This window comes from Camelus ferus, chromosome 9 (assembly GCF_009834535.1).
Source record: "Camelus ferus isolate YT-003-E chromosome 9, BCGSAC_Cfer_1.0, whole genome shotgun sequence".
Lineage (NCBI taxonomy): Eukaryota > Metazoa > Chordata > Mammalia > Artiodactyla > Camelidae > Camelus > Camelus ferus.
Genome location: NC_045704.1, coordinates 13588728 through 13608617, shown reverse-complemented (window position 1 = coordinate 13608617; position 19890 = coordinate 13588728). Strand labels below are relative to the sequence as shown.

The following is a 19890-nucleotide window of genomic DNA, read 5'->3' as shown; positions in this document are numbered from 1 at the left end:
TCTTGCCTTCTCAGAGTCAGATCAGGGAGCTGGAGACTTCCTGCTTGTGTTTCTGCGGTTCTTCCGGCTGTCCTGCCTTATTCATCAGGTTTCTGCCTGGGATCTGGGAAACCCAACCCCTTGAGCAAACACAGGGGGAGGGCCGACCCAAGTCCCCGGAGGTCTGGGGAGCCACACGAGTGTAAGGGAAGGTCCCAGCCCAAGAACACATTCAACAGGTTGCTCACCTGGGGGACAGCAGCTGGCCACTCGGGCTTCGGGGTAGGGGAGGACCTTGCCTGTTCCCACGCACACCCTCCCACAGGGGCCTACCCCATCCATACTTCCCTGTCCACGCCCCGCCCAACCCCATCCGGGAGGACAGCAAGGGTGCTTTAAGAGTCGGCATGACTAATCCTGAGAGGAGGCAGGTGCACTAACACCTGGCTCTTGGGTGGGGATTTGGCCTTATGGGGGGGGGGAGCTGCGAGGTCCCAACAGGTGCAGCTGCAGCTAGGTCCAGACACACTGACTCCACCAGAGGGCGCCGGCAGGCTTGGTGTGGGAAACAGGCAGGCAGGCGCCTGGGATCCACTGACTCGGCCCCAGCACCGCTGAAGGGGCTCCATCCCTGAGGCTGGTCTCCACCAATATAGGTGCAGCATCCAATTGCCCAAACAAAGACTTTTTCACTAGCAGGCTCCAATCCTTTCTCTCCCCCTGGCCCCAACCTTCCCCAAGAACACACAAAGGGCCATCAGCATCCAAAATCAATTTTTAATAACAAGGCAAGATCTGGGGTTAGTTTTTGTAGCCGCGGCTGGCACGTCGCCCTCTGGCACGCTCGAACTTCCGGCCCTTGGAGCGGACATAGGGTCTGCGGGGAGAGAAGGGATGGTGAGCGCGGGCCCCCGTTACAGATGGAGACAGGGATGCCCCCTGGCGGTCAGGGCCTGCTTGAGAGCTGGGGGCTCAGAGCAGTGCTGCTTGCTCTAACAGTAGCAGGGGGACACCGGAAGGGGGCCTCACTCAACCCAAGAGTATCAGTGGTGACACCGAGTCGGCTGCTGGAAAAACCTGTCAGTGCAGGAAGCCAAGATGCCAGGAGTGGCTGCTGCAGCACCTGCACTAGGCCCGGGGCCCCCAGAAACTCAACAAAATGCAAGCCCCGCCTGAAAGATGGGGACAGGCCCTGAAGAACACAGGGAGCTCAACACCCCCAGGAACACCGCTTCAAGCCGAGTTCCGAAGGAAGAGCGGGTAAGATGGGGTGGGGAGTTCTAGGGAAGCCCGAGGCTGGACAAGTAGGAGAAACAGAAGCAGATGAGAGCACAGCAAGGCCTAGGCCTGCAGGCCGGGGCCCAGGGGAGTCAGGGCTGGGTATACTCACTTGGTGTGGCTGTGTGGGGTTCCTGGGGCCTTGCCAAAATGCCTGTACACCTCTCGGCCCTTGCGAGGACCTGGGGAAGGAAGGGGTGGTTCAGGCTGATTTGGGGCAGCAGTGCCCCTGACCTCCCAGGCCTGGGAAGGTAAAGAATGCCAGTGGTCACACACCCCCACCAGTCTTGCGCCACTAAGTGTTACTCACCAGAGAGCAGGACAGTGCCGCAGCCCTTGGGCGAGTCCAGGGCCAGCTGGTCAAAGGTGAGGATCTTGCCCCCAGCCTTGAGGATGCGGCTCCGGGCACGGCTGCTAACTCGCAGGGCACATACCTGGGGGACACAGAGGACAGGCATTTTCAGAGTCCCCTAGATGGCAATGTAAGGGCTGCTGCCCAGGCCCAGCAGAGGCGTCCCACTGCTTGCTCGGCCTGATAACCAACCCCACCAACTACTAGAGGGCACTTCCTGAGCTGACAAAAGCTGTTCTTACCACTTTACTTCTACAAACTCCTTTAACACAGCAACAACCCGCAGCTATTACATGGAAGGAAACTGAGGTTTGAAGAGATCCGGGGCTTTGTCCAGAGATGACAAAGTGGCAGAGAAATCTAGCTCTGAACACTGGCTGGCTCAAGAGCCAGCACCATCAACAGGGTGCCAGCAGGGGCTTGCCCAGGGACACCGGCCATCAATATGCTAATGACAACCCCACTTCCATCCAGGCATGATGCCTACCAGCCCCACAGCAGGACAAGGATGTGAGCCAGGTCTGTAGGACCTCACCTTCAGCCTGTGCTCGTGACCCACTCACCATGCTCCTGAGCCCCCTCCCCGCTCACCTTCAGCTTGGGCACCTCCTGGACACGCACATCATCAGTTATGGTCCCCACAACCACAGCTGTTTTGCCTTCCCGACCAGGAAGCTTCATCTTCCGGATCTTGGTGGGGAGGGGGAAGATACATATTAGGTAAGTCCCTTCTGGTGGTTTAGTCCAATCCCACTGCTCCAGGAATCCCGAGGACCAACAGCTTTGCCTACTGGACTAAACCCACCCATGGCACACCTCTCAAAACAAGCACAAGCCTCGGCCAACATGGAGAACAGTATGGAGGTTCCTTAAACAACTAAAAATAGTTACCATATGATCCAGCAATCCCACTAATGGGTATATATACAAAGAAAACTCTAACTGGAAAAGATACATGCACCCCAATGTTCACAGCAGCACTACTTACAATAGCTAACACACGGAAGCAACCTAAATGTCCACCAACAGATGACTGGGTAAAGTATGTGTGTGTACATAGTATACAGAGGCATATACTACTCAGCCGTAAAAAAAAAAAAAAAAAAAAGATGCCATTTGTAGCAACATGGATAGACCTACAGATGATCTTACTAAGTGAAGTCAGTCAGAAAGAGAAAGAAATACCGTATCGCTTATACATAGAATCTAAAATATGATACAAACGAACTTATTTACGAAACAAAAACAGACGTACAGACACAGAAAACAAACTTATGGTTACCAAAGGAGAAAAGGGATGGGGAGAAATAAATTAGGAGTTTGGAATTAACAGACACAAACTACTGTACATAAAATAGATAAATAAGGGTGGTGTGGTATAGCTCAGTGGTAGAGTGGGTGCTTAGAATGCACAAGGTCGTGGGTTCAACCCCCAATGCCTCTATTTAAAAAAATAATAAATAAACCTAATTACTACCCCCCACAAAAAGAAAAAAAATAAAACAAACAAGGGCTTATTGTATAGCACAAGGAACTATGTTTGATATCCTCAAATAATGGAAAATAACATGAAAAAGAGTATGTATTTACATGTATAACTGAATCACTGCTACACACCAAAAGCTAACACAATATTTCAAAACACTATACTTCAATTAAAGAACAAACCAAAAAACCTAGCACAACCCTAACCTCAGGTCCAGCCTGGGAAAATCTCCAGAAAAGAGAATGCACCTCAGACTGTTAACAGAGCTCTCCTACAGAAAGCGTTTGACACACAAGACTTGCTCTATGACATGACACCTCAGGAAGACCTCATAAAGCCATTCTAACACCTCCCCCTCAACCGGGTAACCAATGAGAAGGAAAATGAGGCCAAGCCAGTCCAAAACCGCTGCTATTCACCTACAACCAGAGGATCAGAGCTCTGTGCCCACCACTGGTAGAGGTTAAACCAGGTGATGGCCAGCTGCTACCACAAAGCTCCAAGCCTGCCCTTCCTCTTGAAGTCCAGTTCCAGACATGATCCAGTTGCCCCCCAGTTTGGCTATGTTCCCAGCTTTGGTCCCTCACCATCCGAGAAAGGGACAGAGGTGGTCGGTTGGTGCGACTCATGAACAACCTCTTCAGCACAACTTGATTGAAGGTGGAGTTCGTTCGTCTGGCCAGAAACCTGTACAGCTGGAGGGGAAGGAAAGAGAATGAGAACCCAGGGCAGCCCACTCCCTGCTCCCTCCCAGCCTTCTAACAAAGAGGCAAACAAAGGACTTAGGGCTTTCTCCCAACCTGTCAAGCCCAAGGGGGAGAGCTGGCCCAGGCCCTGGCCAGGGATCAAGAAAATCTCCCTCCACACCTGCAAACTGTACACAAACCCAGAAACTAAAAACACTGAAGGAATCTCTGGAAAACAATCAGACTCCAGCCTGCCCTGCAGGCCCCTGGAAGGAACCAATACTCGCAGAGACTCTGGAACTTGTAGTTCTGGGGTGGCCTTGCCTGAAAGTCTCGGGCCCCAGCTTCACCTTGACCAACAGCCTTAGGTAGATGTCCTGGCTCTTGGGCTCCTTGCGCCGAACCTTTCGGTCCTTGTTGTGGCGGATGTCAACTCCCTGCAGGGATTAAGGGAAGACCATGAACTCAACTCTGATCTGGCCGATTACTCAGCCCATAAACCTTCTATTATTCCTTACCTTACCTCTAAGAATTAAAGCCTCAGTCTCTGGAGACAACAAATCCCAGTCTACCACAGGGAGACCCCTGGGAAAAATCACTTACAATCCCGAGCCTCAAATGACCCCTTTGTAAAACTCTACACGAAAAGCTTTCAGCACTCGGCATACAACACCATGAGAGATCTTAACACAGTAGCTAAATTAACTCAAATTTTTGGTTCTTTACAAGTTGTGTTTTTCAAAAACCTCAGTATTATTTCAGCTCCCAAAGCTCGCTCCCACACGTGGAGCATGACCAAAAACATTTCAACCCAGGGCAGATTGTAAAATTATAATGGCAACGCGCTTTTTTAAATTACTGTGTACCAAATCCTACAACGACCTTTCATGCACTATCTCTTTGAATTCAACCACCTTATGAAGTAGTTTCCCAGTTTAGTGATAAAAAACTTGAAAAACCCACGATTTCCACTACACCCCCACTCGCTTTCCTGAAAATGTTTTGTACTGTCATGAGCCGTAAAGAATTACTTAACTATTAATAGCAGCCATTTAGCCAACACTTAACGTGTGCAAGGACCTGTGACGAGCACTTCTTTATTTCTTCCCAAACTAAGTTGAGCAAAATTATCGTGTCCCCAAATGAATAGATGAACAAACTGGGCAGAGGCCGGGAAAGCAAGATGATAAGGTGGGTAGGAGCTTGAGACTCGGAGGCCTGCCGGTCCCCAAAACTCAGGCACCGGACGGTTGACACCCCTAAGAACACAGCTTTTCAGGCTGGGGTGTGACAGGTCCAGAAGCAGCACAGGCAACCGTGGCTGTGGGACCAGCTCCGAATCCTGGGTCCGAATCCGGCTCCGCCACTTACTGGCACTGTGACCAATTTGGTCATCTATTAAACGGGAGCCATAAGGAGTACAGGAGGGGCGGAAGGTTGATACGACTCCCATCCATGGTCTTCGGGCCCCCCAAATAGCTCCCAACCACAGGAGTCGCCTCATTCAGACACCAGGGGATCCCTGCCTCCCTCTGGAACGTCCCCAGCCCGAGACTGCAGCGGATGGCAGCGGATGGTCGAACCCCAAACGCCCCAAAACGCGCTCACCATGATGGCGCCTACTCCTTAGCCAGCTCCGGAAAGAAAGAGCGGAGCCCGGGTGGGCGGGGAAAGCCTTCAGTGAGTGGCGCCTACGTGACGTCACATGGGCGCGACGGCAATCTCTACCGCGACTCGTGCCTCTCCATGGTGCATCGGAGGACCGGCTAGAGGGGCGATTCCGGAATTGGATGGAAGAACATCTAAAGCTGAACAAACGCCATCCCAAGGAGGGAAGGGCCAGCACTTCGGAAGCCTCTCTGGTCATACCAGTCCTTGTTCTCCATAGTCTTCCGGAAGAAAGGGCTCTGGGAGCCAGAGAGATGTCTCGCGGCGCTAGGAAGACAGGTTGGGCGGTGACGCTCTGGCCCGACGCCGACGGCTTCTCTGTGGCTCCTGGACGACCCAGAGAGGGCTGGCTCAGCTAGTCGGGGCCTTGGGAAATCTCTGATTGCATGCTTTGGGCGTTTCCTTATCAGGCTCACCTCTGCTTTATCTCTTGCTGAGCTTTCCAGGCGCGGCAGCAGCTCAGGAAATCTTACTTGAGATCTAACCTGAGCTCTTATTGCTGCAGCCCAGCCTGTGGCATCCTGCATTTCCACCTTTTAGGTTCAGCTTCTCCCTTTGACTCCAGATGGCCCTTCCCTGACCCCTCCTCAGCCTCTGTCACCCGGAGGCTGCTTTTCCCAGCCAGAGAGATTCAGGTGGCCCAGCGGGTTCGGTGAGAGGGATGTGCATTTTACTGGAGCGCAGAGGAGGCAAGCTGAGGTTCCGGGCTTGGAGGACGGGGTGGAGAGAGGGGATGAGTAGAAAACTCTTGAGAATGGTGATGCCATTTGTAACCAAATGCAAATCCTGGCTCTGCTACTTACTCATGGTGTGATATTGGGCAAATCAACCTCTTTGTGATCTTGGGCAAGTCTTGTAACTTCTCTGTGCCTTACTTTCCTTATCTCCAAAAAGGGGATAAGAGGCCTGGCACAAAGAGTGTTTTCTAGTATTACGTAACTTAATTAAAATGCTCAGGACAGTGCTTTTTACAGAATAAGTGCTCAGTTTAAAATTATTGGATGGGACCTTATTGGGTGGGACCAGATGGACTGGTTGGGGCAATGACAAAGCTGACTTGTACACTTTTTTCTCCTTCCTTGTAAAGGCCCTGCCCCTTGGGCCTCCAGCATTTCTAGCTTGACCTCCTGTACTCTGCCCTTGATGTTCCTAGTTACTCACCTCTCCTCCACAGAGCCACAGGACAAGCCATGAGGCCTAGTTCCTTGCCCAAAGCACCCTCCCATGGCCTCTGACCCAGGACCAGAATCTCACTGATGTGGTAACACAGCAGTGGGCTGGGAGATAAATGGACACCTTGAATCCAAGGAGCAGCAGGACCAGGTAAGGGTCCATCTGAAAGTCATGATCACCATACCATGGGACACAATTTCCTCCTCCTCCTTGTCCCCCTATTCCTTGGTCTCTGTCTTTCTTTCCCCTGGAGCCCTGAGCTCACACACTGTGTTTTCCTATCTCTCCATCTTAACTGGTTTCTGTCCCTCTCTTTCTCTGGGACATTCTTTGGCACATATTATCTGGTGCTGTTGCTACTCTGGGTTGAACACTAGGTACATTGTTTGACAGTAAATGAACTTCTTCCTCCATTTATTTCTAGCAAGCTCAGTCCCTATCTCCTTCAGCATGTGTCTTTCTCTCCACAGTTCTGTCTGTTTCTAGGTCACCTGATATTCTTGCCTTGATTTCTTTCAGTTTCACCATGTCTTTGCTCTCTCTGTCTCTGTCAGCATCTTTGCTTTCAGTCTTTTGGTTTAAGTTCCTTGCAGCCTATGGGCCTTCTACATTCTCTCCCTCCCTCACCCCTGATCTAGAGGTCTCTCTCCTGTGTCTCTGTCTTGCCATGTAATTGGGTCACTCACTGGGCAGTTATTTGTGTCATGCTGCCCCCACTCTGGTTTGGGCCCAAGTACAGTTTATGAATTAATGAGCCTTTCCTCCCTGGTTTTCATTCCAAAAGTGTCTGCCCCCATCTCTCTGTGTGTCCGTCATTTTCAGGGTTTTCTTGTGTCCTGACCTTGCATACTCTTAATTCTACTGTCTTTATCCCTGCTTTTCTTTCTATCTGCCTCTCTGACTCTCTGTAACTATCTGAAAAAGAGACAACACTGTTTCCAAGTCTCTTATTGCCTCTGACTCTGCTTCTCTTTTACTCTTTTTGCATATCTCTGGATCTTTGTTACCTGTGTTAGAGTCCTTCTCTACCTGCAGCTAAAGATGTCCTTTCCGATATCCCTTATCTTTCATAAAGTCAAAGAATGGGCGGGCCCACTTGCCCTTAATAAAAATGGCGACAGGATCGCTGGCTGTACGGCCGTGAAGCCGCCTCTGCTGCGCTTGTGCCCTCACCTAGAATGGCGGCTGATCTCGCGAAGCGCGATACCCCGCCCAGTTCTCCGGCGGCAGGCCCCTGCGCCAGGCTCGCGAGTCGGATGGCCCAGCCCCTGCGCGTCCTTATTGGTGCGGTTCAGGCCGGCTGCGCCACCATTGGCTGAGGGGATGCACACCCTCCCCCCACCCCTAGGTCTGATGGGGGCGGTTGGTGCTGATTTGAGGGGGCCGCTTGGAGGACCTGGCGTGTGAGAAGGGTCCGGGGGTCGGGGCAGGGACCCGAGTCTGGAGGACTGAGGGACCAAGAGGAACGGATACGCAGGCCCAGGATTGGGGTATCAGGGGTGTGGGATGGAGATGGAGAACCAGAACCAGGACTGAGGGATCCGGTAATGAAAACCCAGGTCTGGAACTGGGTTCTGGAAATGGGGTGGGGATGGAGGCCCGGACCAGGGGAACCGGAGACAGAGACGCAGGCTTAGGATTAGAGGGACCTATGGATGGAGACCCAGGCCCTGGTGCGGGGTACCTGGAGGGTGGGGAGAATGGAGACCAAGCCAGAGACCTGGGGACCTAGGGATGGAGGCTCAGGCCCAGGGCTGAGGGAGATCTAGGGCTCTGTGCCTAAGACTGTTTTGAGGTGGGGGTGGGGCCTGAGGACCTTCTAAGGGTAGGAGGCAAAGGTAGCTCCTGAGAGTGAGTCCACAGATGGGGGTGTGTCTGGAGCAGTTCTGAGCCTGGGGAAGGCCAGAGGCAGGACTGATAAGTGGCTGGGTGGGTGGGGCAGTGGGGAACAAAGGTGAGCTGGAAGGAGGAGGCAGAAACTGGGCAGAGGGCAGGGGGAAGGGACCTCAGGCCCAGCTCCCACTCTCTCCCTGGAGAGCAGGCGGCCAGACGCCCAGGTCAGTGCTTCAGGCCCAGCTCTTGGCCTCTGTCCCTTGCAGGTGTCTGCATGTGGCTCCTTTACCTCGCTGACCCCTTAGTCCCTCCAAGTCACACCCCTTTCTCAGTCTCTCCAGCTACTACATCCCTTACCTCCTGCCTTTCCTGTCTGCTCTTTCCCTCCTTTCTAAGTCTGTTGTCTTTCTTACCCTCAGAGGGCCCCCTAGAGCCCCTAAACTCTCACTCAGCTCTCTAAGTATCTTTTATCGTACTAGGTTTCATCTCACTGAAGCTATCTGTCTCCTCTCAGTGTTTTCCTGGCTCTCAGACCTTACCCCTCTTTTTCTTTGTGTCTGAGTGTCTCTTGTTACTTTCACTATCTAGTGATGACTCTGTGGGTATGTGTTGTGTTTTTCTCTGTCTCTGCATGTCTATTCATGTATCTCCACCATCCTGATCTCTTTCCTCTGCATAATTTTTCCCCGAAGCCTTTATCACCCAACATGATTCTTATTTGATTTCTTTATCTTGCTTTCCTGTCTTCTGATTAGAATATAAACTCCACAAAGGCAGGGATTTTTGTCTGTTTCATTCATTTCTGTGTTTGCTGGGCCCTGCACTATGATTGGCACAGAGAAAGTACTGAATAATTATTTGGGAAATGAATGAATGTTTGCATGCCTGGGTGTGGACCCTCCAGGATATGGGCCTCCTGTCCAGCTGACCTCTGCCCTGGCTCCTCAGAGTCTTCCCACATTTGTCGGGGCCTGTCTCTGGTGCGCCATCTTGCCTGTCAGCACTCTTGGTTGTCTCCTCCTATCCACAGGCACTGCCCCTGCTTCCCTCTGCCCACTGTGGGGGTCCTGGACTCTGACTCCCACCCTCCTTCCTCCCCACAGAGGCCAGACCAGGAGCTGACCTGGAGCTGGGGACACAGGCCTAGGAGTGCCCTGGACAGGGCAGAGGCCATGGCCCCCCCACCACCACTGGCCGCCAGCACCCCACTCCTGCATGGCGAGTTTGGCTCCTACCCAGCCCGTGGCCCACGCTTCGCTCTCACTCTCACACCACAAGCCCTGCACATCCAGCGGCTGCGCCCAAAGCCTGAAGCCCGGCCCCGGGGTGGCCTGGTCCTGCTGACTGAGGTCTCAGGCTGCTGCACCCTGCGGAGCCGAAGCCCCTCGGACTCAGCAGCCTACTTCTGCATCTACACCTACCCCAGGGGCCGGCGCGGGGGCCGGCGCAGAGCCACACGCACCTTCCGGGCCGACGGGGCAGCCACCTATGAGGAGAACCGCACCGAGGCCCAGCGCTGGGCCACAGCCCTCATGTGTCTGCTGCGTGGACTGCCACTGCCTGGGGACGGGGGTGAGGCACTGGGCAGCCTCTCTGTCCTCAGGCTCCCTCGATGTCTCTGCGGATCTCCCTCTGTGGGCATCTCTGTCTCTACTTTTCTGTGTGTCTGTCTGTGTGATGTGTCTCTGGGTTCGTACTGAAAGAGCGATACACAGACAGGGGTGAGCTACAGAAGGAACGCTATCCCAGGCAGAGAGCTATGATTTGTGTCTGCGGCTCTCTCACTGAATTTCCATCTCTGCCCCCTCCCCCATTCCATGGGTCCTGACCCCAGATGAGTCAGAGGCTCCCGGGCTGGTGAGAGCAGCAGACTGAGACGTGCTCAGTCACCACCCATGGTGACAGGCACTCACGGAGGTCCCCTAGGGCATCTCGAGCCCAGAGATGGCATCTGACCCAGCTGTGGGGGGTCAGAGAAGGCTTCTGGGCAGAGCCCTGTCCCCCCTCTCCACCCCCAGGGTACTCAGTTGGCCCAGAAAGGTAAAGGTTCAAGGGTCCCCATCTGTTGGCCTTTTCTTGGTCCTCCAGGATCCTGCCGGCTGTCTAGGGGCCCTAAAGGGGTGGTGACAGTGAGAGGGCCTTGCATAGTGGAGTAACCTGATCCCGGGTTCCAGGTGTTTGGGGTTGAGGAAAGTGGAAACCACAGCTCTCCTTCCATCTCCCACACATGGGTCCAACGGGCACTGGGATTAGACACCCAAGCCCTGCCTTTGTCTCAGCATCTGGGAGGTGGGGCGGGGCTGTTTACCTGGCCTGAGCAGGTGAGGCTGGGGAGAAGAAAAAAACTTTTAATTACCGCCAGGCTCCAATGCCGGCCCTCCACCAGTTCCACTGGAGGCTATTTGAAGTTATTGTTTCTGATGTGAGGGGCCTGGGTCCCTGACCTGTGTAGACTCCTTCCCCTCTCTCTGCAGAAATCACCCCTGAGCTTCTGCCAAGGCCGCCCCGATTGCTCCTATTGGTCAATCCCTTTGGGGGGCGGGGCCTGGCCTGGCAGTGGTGTAAGAACCATGTGCTGCCCATGATCTCTGAAGCTGGGCTGTCCTTCAACCTGATCCAGACAGGTAAGGGCAGGGTCAGGATGGAGGTGGGAGCTGGGGGCTAGGACTCTTGAGTCCTGGGGAGTGGTGATGGGTGGGGGTGGGACAGCGGGCCTCACTGCCTGGTTCCCCACATTAGAACGACAGAACCACGCCCGGGAGCTGGTCCAGGGGCTGAACCTGAGCGAGTGGGATGGCATCGTCACGGTCTCAGGAGATGGGCTGCTGCACGAGGTAGGGCATGAGTGCCCCACCCGAAGCCTGAGCCCTGGGGGACTGCGGAGGCCAGGACCAACGCCTGGTGTCTGGTCTCCTGCCCTTCAGGTGCTGAATGGACTCCTGGATCGCCCGGATTGGGAAGAAGCTGTGAAGACACCCGTGGGCATCCTCCCTTGCGGCTCTGGCAACGCGCTGGCAGGAGCTGTGAACCAGCATGGGGGGTAGGTGGGAGGAGCCCTCCTGGGGTGATGGGCCTGGCAACAGCTGCCCCACACCTTCCCATCAGCCCAAAGAGTCCCACTGTCAGTCACGTTGATCAGTCTGACTGCAGCATGCTCCCCACACCCTTCCTGGATGTTTTTGCCTGTCATGTTCCCAGCTGTATCCCTAGTGCCTAGAACTGTGTCTGGCACACAGGAGGCACTCTGTGGATGCTTATGGAATGAAAAACCTGACAGGAATCCTGGCCCAGTAAGGAGTCCATCTGGAGGTGGCCAAATGGCTGTGGGCAGGCCCAGGACGTGGCCTGCCTGGTTTCCCCCAATGTCTGCTGCCCTGTGTGTTTTTCCTTCCTGCTTCGTGCTGTGTCTCAGCCAGCCTGTTTCCTCTTTCCCACTGTGTCCCTCCATGTCTGATTGTGAAGGTTTGAGCCAGCCCTGGGCGTTGACCTGCTGCTCAACTGCTCCCTGTTGCTCTGCCGGGGTGGTGGCTGCCCACTGGACCTGCTCTCGGTGACGCTGGCCTCTGGCTCCCGCTGTTTCTCCTTCCTGTCTGTGGCCTGGGGCTTTGTGTCAGATGTGGACATCCAGAGCGAGCGCTTCAGGGCCCTGGGCAGTGCCCGCTTCACACTGGGCACGGTCCTGGGCCTCGCCACACTGCACACTTACCGTGGACGCCTCTCCTACCTCCCTGCCACTGTGGAACCTGTCTCGCCCACATCTGCCCATGGCCTGCCACGTGCCAAGTCAGAGCTGACCCTAGCCCCAGCCCCAGCCCCACCTGTGGCCCACTCACCCCTACATCGCTCAGTGTCTGACCTGCCCCTGCCTCTGCCCCAGCCTGCCCTGACCTCCCCTGGCTCACCTGAACCCCTGCCCATCCTGTCTCTCAATGGTGGGGGCCCAGAGCTGGCCGGGGACTGGGGTGGGGCTGGGGATGCTCCACTGTCCCCGGACCCACTGCTGCTCTCTCCCCCCCCACTCCCCCAAGGCAGCTCTACTCTCACCCATCACTGAGGGGGCCCCGGAAGTACCAGCATCCTCTGGGTTCCCGCCTCCTACCACTGATGTCTCAATAGCTGCCTCTCCTGGGGGCCCACCTGACCACCTTCTCCCTCCTCTGGGCACTCCACTACCCCCAGGCTGGGTAACACTGGAGGGGGACTTTGTGCTTATATTAGCCATCTCACCTAGCCACCTAGGGGCTGACCTGCTGGCAGCCCCCCATGCGCGCTTTGACGACGGCCTTGTGCACCTGTTCTGGGTCCGCAGTGGCATCTCTCGGGCGGCTCTGCTGCGCCTTTTTCTGGCCATGGAGCGTGGGAGCCACTTCAGCCTGGGCTGTCCCCAGCTGGGCTACGCCGCGGCTCGTGCCTTCCGCCTTGAGCCGCTCACGCCCCGCGGCGTGCTCACGGTGGACGGGGAGCAGGTGGAGTATGGGCCGTTGCAGGCGCAAGTGCATCCGAGCCTCGGTACACTGCTCACTGGTCCCGCAGGCTGCCCTAGGCGGGAGCCGTGAACCCAATCTTGTTTCGAGCCCGCCGGGGGCGGGGCCTGAGCGAGGGGGCGTGGCGTGGCTGCTAGAGGTAGGGCAGAGGGCACACCGGTCCTGAACCGTTCTCAGGATTGCGCCCTCCCCTAGGGGACCAGAGGTGATGCTGGAGGGTGTCCTGAATTCCAAGGGGTGGGGGTCCTCATGGTCACGGAGGAATGGGCTCTCCCCAAGGGTAGTGCCTGATCAACTAGGGCGGGGCTCACTCCAGACCCTCACCCCCGGCCTGTAAGAGGCCAGGTCGGCTGAGGGCGGAGCCTTACACGTCGTCCAGTGACGCGACCTGGAATGTACGGGCTGGGGAGGCCTTAGGTAATTGGCCAGTCAGGGCCCGGGTCTCACCCTGTCCACTCCGGTGCCTCCACTAAGCTGGCCAATCAGCCCAGGAGGGGCAGGTTCCCCGGGGCCGGCACTCCGATTTGCACTAATGTTCCTCTCCCCGCAGGTGGGGGCGGGGAAGTTCGTTTCTCCTGTCTTCTGTCTCCCGTGCGTCCCCTGGCCCCAATCTTCAAAGCAATTGAAAAGGTCTATGCAATAAAGGCAGTCGCTTCATTCCTCTCAGGCCCTCGCCCCTTCCTCCATCCGGCAGCCCGTGGGAGGGATCGGATTCTGGGCACTTCCAGCAGCTCCTGCCTTTTATGGACCCAAGCCCAGGCCTACCCGTGGACTGGGGCCAGTGTGACCCGCTGGCCTTGAACTGGGGCCAGGGCGCTGCCTCCTCCCCCAAGACAGCTGGCTCCGGGGTTCTCAAGATTTATTCAGGATCGTGTTAACGGAGGCGGTGGGAGGATGTGGTCCCCGACGTGCCCGGGGCACACACAGAGGACCCTCCCCGCCCCCGTGAGGGAGGGGGGAGGCTCGCTTTTTCTTAAAAATATAAATGTATTTATCTGCATCATCACGTCCCTGGGGCACCCAGCTGGCCAGCCCGTGGACCACAGGGCGGGGAGGGAAGACGGCGGCAGGGCGCAAGTCTGAGCGAGGTGGAGGAAAGCTCCGCCTGATGGGGGTGGGGGTGGGGGCGGCCTCACAGGGCTCCGTGTTGGGCCTGGTATCGCGACAGCACAGCGCGGTAGTGGGACAGCTCCTGGCGCACCGCCACCACCTCCTGCCGCAGCAGGGCGTTCTCCTTCTCCAGGAAGGCCGCCCGCACCGATATCTGGTTCTCCTTGAGCCTCCGGGCGTCGCGGGACCGCTTGGCCGCCTCGTTATTCTTGTACCTCCGGCTCCAATACTTCTCGTCCTAAGGGATGGGAAAGCACTGAGGTCCAGACGGGGCCCAGCCCCAGCGAGAGAAGTGAGGAACTGCTTTGCTGGTGACTTTAAGGACAAGAGTCCATCTAAGAGAGCCCTGAGGCTGCTTCTCACCCAGCAGTGGGGCCCAAAGGATACCGGGTCTCCCCTGCGTGGGTACCCAAGGGTCTGCCCTTGAAGGGCCCTGGTTGCTAAGGACAGCAGGCCCCTAGCAATAGGCATGAGATAGCCTCCCACCCCAAGCAAGTCAGCTTCAAGTCTCCGCTGTGCAAAGCAGACGAGCTCTCCTCATTTGACAAAGGGCCTGCAGTTAGCCCCTGGTTTGCTAAGGATGCTTGTTCCCTAGCAACAAGGCCTTCAGGGTCTGAGGGTTTCTCCCAGTGAAAAGCACTGCCCTATGCATCACCTTTCCAGATCCTGTTTGCTAAGGAAAGCCTAGGCTCCCAAGTGATGGAGTTTGGTGTCCCATAAAAATCCTCTCAGAGCTGGGCCCTTTGACCTGGTTGCCAAGGCAACCTCATCCCTCCTCAGCAAATAAAAGTGAGGTCTAAGTGGTCCCAATGACCACAGCCAGTCTCTGACCCACTGGCTTTGAATAGAGGCCAGGGAGCTGCCTCTTCCCTAACAGTCCCTGGTTGCAAAGGGGTCTACCTGAGACCTCCCCGCACCAGCCTTGGAATTGGTTGCAGAGGAGGACCACTCCTTAGTGACAAAGGCCACCCAAAGCTCCAAAAGATGCCCCTCCATCCGCATTTCATTAAAGCCTAGTCCCTGCTTGCTAGGGTCAAACCAGTCCCGAGCAACAGGGTCCTGTGGCAGGAGAAACCGCCTGTCTAGATTTGGGGTATAGGGCAGTACTCACTGCTTCAAGTAGTTGTGTCTTACACAAGGGCATGGCAAAGTCTTGTGTGAGAAGCCCAGGCACCTCTTGTTAGGGAAGACCTCAGAACTGGCAAAGAGAATTCTAGAGAGATGCAGTCACTGTCCAAAGCACCCCAAATCAGAATGTGGCCCTGGAGGCTAATGGACACCTGAGGCCTCTCACCAGTAAGTAGTCCAGGCCCAGGAAACAAGGCCCAGAGGGGCTGGCAAACTCTTCATCCTAGTCAGATGTAATCACGCTGAAGGATGTCCTAAATCAGAGATTAAAAGGCCAACCCCAGCCTGGTTGGCTGCTCAGAAGAAACAGGCTGATACTCCATTCCTAAGGGATGCTGTCCTTAGCATCTGGGCCTGGTAGAGCCTGAAGCCTGCTCCAGTGAGGGTTTTGGCTCCTTCTGAAAGAACCTCTAAGCCTATACAACTGGCCCAGCAGGGCTGGCTGAGTCTGAGTCCCACAGTGATACCATTTTCACAGTCTCAAACCCAAACCTCTGCCCCCTGTGCAGCCCATGGCCAAGGTCCTTTGCTGTAGGTTAGGAGAACGTGAGAGCTAATCCGAGCTAAGCCCAGGCCTGACTCTGAGAAAAGGGCCATCCCTGCCTGTGGGGCTATGCCCTCCAAGCCCGTGTCCCACACCCAGTGATGCTCACCTTCTGCTCCTCTGGCACCTGGATCTTCCGTGCCTTCTTCATGATTGGCTGGGGCTTAAGCTCCTCCTCTGAAAAGCGATGTCTCCGAGGGTCAAAGGTCTCATGGCCGGGAATGCTGGACAAGGCTAAATCCGCTGGGTCAGGTTCAAAGGTCATCAGCACCTCCACGGTGTCTGGGTCCACAGGGCTGGGTGTGTCCCGAGAGGTCAGGCCTTGGGGAAACAGAGTGTGCCACCTGAGTGTGTGTTTATTGGGGGCGGGGGTTCCCAGAGGCTACCCCCTGCTTAGGTATCATATCCACTACAAGGAAGGCCCTTACAGGATCCAACATAAAGCCCACCAGGGATCAACCTCCCTAATATAAAATATGAAGGTTCTGTAAGCCACAAAGATACTTAGAAATCATGGAACCAACTCCACTTTTACACAGGGAAACTGAGGCCCAATCACGCGTGGGTAACACAGGAACCTGGGCTATTGCTTCTAAAACCTCAGGACTTCAGAGTCACAGTGTTACATTCTTTTTTATAGTCTACCCTTCTTAACTGAATCGTCAACCAAAGCTAAGACCCCAGGCTGCTCAGGGAAAAGTAATTTAATGCAACGAAAAGACCTCAAGTCAGCTTCCTAAAAGGTACTAGCTGGGAAGAGTTAATGACGTGAATAAATGGCTCTGAGGTTCCAGGAAGTTGGTTCCCGAGGAAGGGCGGCCTGTACCTTTAAGAGCGAGCAAGCCGGGGCCAACTGAGGACACAGGTTCAGGGCCGAGTCACGTGCTGGCGCCTGCTTTCCCGCCCCGCCCCCTGCCGCCACAGGCGCCCTCACGTTCCCCAGCCCCGCCCCCCTCCCGCGTGACCGCGCGTGCGCGAAGCGCGAAGCATGGAGGAGGGAGGAGAGGGCTCACGTGGCGAGGGAATGTGCTGCTGGGAAAGGGAGGGCCCTGGTTCGGCCCGGAGGTCGGACCAGGAGCAGGTGGGTCCAGGAATCCCCCGCCTACAGTCCGCACTTGGGGACCCCAAGGTGCCCGAGGGAGCACACCTTTCCTCTTGCTCTCTGGGGGTGGTCTGTCAGCTCGAACCTCTCAACCTCCGAGGATCCAGACCCCTCTGCTCTCGGGAGAACACTCGAAAAGCAGCCCCCGGATCTTCTCCTCAGGCCCCCAACGCCCTCGCCACTAGCATATATACGATTTTGGGGTCCCAGGCCCCTGGGTCCTTGCCCCAATAGAAGACCTAGAATGAAAATCCTTTCTGAAGGACTCCAGTACCCAGGTCCCCAGCCCCTCTCTACTGTGGAACGCAGGAACCAGGGCTGCCAGTCCCTTATGTCCTGGGGAAACAGAAGTCTGTGCCTGGCCCTCGCCTTCTCCCAGTAGAGAGCCAAGAAGTTCTGGTCCTACCCAAGTCCCACTGATTCTGGGCCCAGATTCTGGGGCATAGTCCACTCCCCAGTTAATAACTCCGGTGTTCTGGAACCCCAGTCCCGGCTCTTCGAATATCCAGACCCTTTGTCCTCAACGTCCCACATAAAAGTCCACACACTACTTCACCTAGTCTCTGATCCGTTAGGGGACACAGAATCCGGACTCCTCTCCCAACATCTCCCGATTAGGAGATCCAGAATTGGGGTGTGCAGCCCCAGTACCACTATCCTGGCCCGGTGTCGCACAGACCCGCCCTCTGGAGTCCAAGCCCCGCCCAACAAGGGCCCTGCCCCGCCCCCGCCGTCGCACCTGCTCGGTGGCCGCCGGCGGCCCCGAGGGCAGCCCTGGCGGGGGCGTGCCCCGGCGAGGAGCGAGGGGAAGCCGAGCCGCAGGAGCCGGGCCCCGGGGAGGGTGCGGGCGTGCGCACGGGTGAGGGAGCTGGCGACGGGCCGCTGGGGGGCGGCGGGCTGGGAGGGAGCCCGTGCTCCAGCAGGAAGGCGTCCAGGTCCACGTACTCCACGTCGCCGAACGGCAGCGTCCGCTCCCACAGTAGCGGCGCCAGCAGACCCGGGCCAGGCGCGGTCCCCGGGCGTCCCCGTGGGGACCCGCCGCCCACCACCGCCCCAGCTGAGGCATCCGCCGGGCCCGCCGTCTCCAGGCCCGGCCCCGGGACCGCGGCTGCCGGCGGAGCCGCCTTGCGCTCCTTTTCCTTCAGGAGACCTGCAGGCCAGGGAAATACCGGAGAGAGTGGGGAAGAAGAGGAAGACAGAGATGAAGAAACGATTCCGAGTGGAGAGAGACACGAGGAACAAGGGGATAGAGACCCACACCGCAGAGATCCAGAGAAATAGGGGACAGAAGGGAGGTGAGGGAGAGATCGGAGAGAGAGGGCAAGGATCCAGAGAGAGGAGGGGACACAGGCTCAGAGAGGGAGAGAGACCCAGAGAGAAAAGACGGAGATGGGGTTGGCAGGCCGAGAGAGGCACAGAGGGATAGAGACTCAGAAAGAGGGGAGGGCAGGGATGCCAAGAGGAAGATGGGGACAGAGACCCAGGAAGGCATAGAGACACACAAGGGGGACAGAAGTTCATACAGATGTAGGTGGAAGGTTGGGCAGGTGAGAGAAAGAATGACAGCTCTGTAATTCCCCTGTAATCTATCCCCTTCCTTGCGCACTGTACCCCTTTCTCCCCGCCCCCACAATCTGTAAGGGGCAGGAAGGGGCTCTATTCCTGGGGCACATTCCTCATCCCTAGACTCCATGTGACCCCAGGAGGCCCCGCCCAAGCCCGTGTAACTACCGTGTGAGCATCCGACACACCCCCTCCCTTCTCCCTGGACCCCAGAGGTCCAGATTCTCGGAACCAAAAGGAAGAGGGGTCTAGGGCTTAAAGTCTTGGGTCCTCGGGGTGGACGGGCATGAGAGAGCCAGGACTTTGGGGTACTGAGGGATCTAGGGGCCCCAACAACTAAGTATTTGAGTAGATAAAGGTTGGGAGGATGGACTCTTGGCACATAAGAGGTAACTGTGGGACACCCCTCCCCCAGCAGTTGAGTCCCTAAGAGAGTAGAGTTTCTGAGCTGGGCGAGGTTGGGGCTAGAACTCACAGCTGGCTGGCTCTTTGGGCTTGCTGGTCCCCTGCAGAAGGCTCCGCAGCCCAAGTAGCGCTCCCCCGCCAGGGGGGGCCCCGGCCGGGCCGCCCAGCAGCAGTGGGGCCGGGGTCCTGTCGCTCACGGGCCGCGCCATTGCCGGGCACCTGCCGGCAGGCTCACGGGCTCATGGAGAGGCGAAGAGCTGGCCTTCCAGTCAGCGGCACACTCCTGTGGTTCAGGCGAGTGTCTGCCCAGGGGCGGGCGAGCGTAGCTTGCAAGCCTCCAGTATCCAGAACACTGCAAATCCTAGGAGCGACGTGTTATTGCTGTCCTCGGTGCAGAAACGTGCAACTCAAGAGGGTCCCAGGAGACCATACAGTCTGGGTGAGGGGTGATCAAATCAGGCGGCCGGCTCTTTGCAACCGAGGGTTCAAAAGGACACAAGGCGCTCCTTCTACAAGGTGGGCGAGCCTGGCTCTTGCAAAATCTGCAGCTCTCTCCACGGAAGGAGCTTTGCAATCTGTACCGAGAGGTGTGCGCGGAGGGGCGGGGGAGAGGGCAGGAGGAGGTGGCCGCCTTGAGGCGTGGCCAAAGCAAACTTCTTTCGCGGAAAAAAAAAAAAAAAGAAGCCAAACCAAAACACCCGACGCCACAGCGCTCACCCCTCCTCTCGGCCCCCGCCCGACTCTAGGGCCCTGCACTCCAGCCGCGTGCCTCCCTCTGGCTCAAAGCGCAGGCCAATCACGTCTCGACCCCTCGAGATGTACAGCCAATGGGACCCCTGGATCCGCCAAGGCCGAGGAGTGAGAGAGGGGCTCAGTGCGTGAAGTTACCGTGCCTTTTGGAGGGAGGCGGGACCCTGACCTACATTTACCCAATGGGAGACAGCGCTGGGGGCGGGACTGTGACCCAGTTCGGACCAATGAGGCAGGCGGGAGGGGGAAGCACATGGCTCTGCGCGTGCTGCCTGACTTGGGGGGGGTAAGAGGCTGGGGGATGGAGGGGTAGAACGCCGCTTAAAGGAGCCACATACCGAAATGACTG

At 56.7% G+C, this 19890-nt stretch overlaps 3 protein-coding genes across 3 annotated transcripts; 1 reads left to right on the top strand and 2 right to left on the bottom strand.

Annotated features, from left to right (window-relative positions):
- Window positions 1–736: 736 nt before the first annotated feature.
- On the bottom strand, window positions 737–5464 carry RPL18 (ribosomal protein L18). Its single transcript, XM_006194440.3, has 7 exons — window positions 5390–5464; window positions 4132–4218; window positions 3683–3790; window positions 2201–2299; window positions 1568–1691; window positions 1370–1439; window positions 737–856 (listed from the first exon to the last, which is right to left on the bottom strand). Exons 1-7 carry the CDS (start codon window positions 5390–5392, stop codon window positions 781–783), a joined length of 567 nt encoding a protein of 188 aa, XP_006194502.1. The 5' UTR covers window positions 5393–5464; the 3' UTR covers window positions 737–780.
- Window positions 5465–7979: 2515 nt separating this feature from the next.
- SPHK2 (sphingosine kinase 2) lies at window positions 7980–13605 on the top strand. Its single transcript, XM_032485633.1, is given in 7 exon segments — window positions 7980–8181; window positions 9559–10027; window positions 10930–11079; window positions 11195–11289; window positions 11380–11495; window positions 11918–12458; window positions 12460–13605. Coding segments are annotated over 7 exon segments (1935 nt in total). The 5' UTR covers window positions 7980–8169; the 3' UTR covers window positions 13012–13605.
- A 176-nt stretch (window positions 13606–13781) lies between these two features.
- Window positions 13782–19522, bottom strand: DBP (D-box binding PAR bZIP transcription factor). Its single transcript, XM_032485638.1, has 4 exons — window positions 18862–19522; window positions 17563–17973; window positions 15831–16042; window positions 13782–14287 (listed from the first exon to the last, which is right to left on the bottom strand). The coding sequence occupies exons 1-4, from the start codon at window positions 18998–19000 to the stop codon at window positions 14072–14074; spliced, it is 978 nt and encodes a 325-aa protein (XP_032341529.1). The 5' UTR covers window positions 19001–19522; the 3' UTR covers window positions 13782–14071.
- Between the last annotated feature and the right edge of the window lie 368 nt (window positions 19523–19890).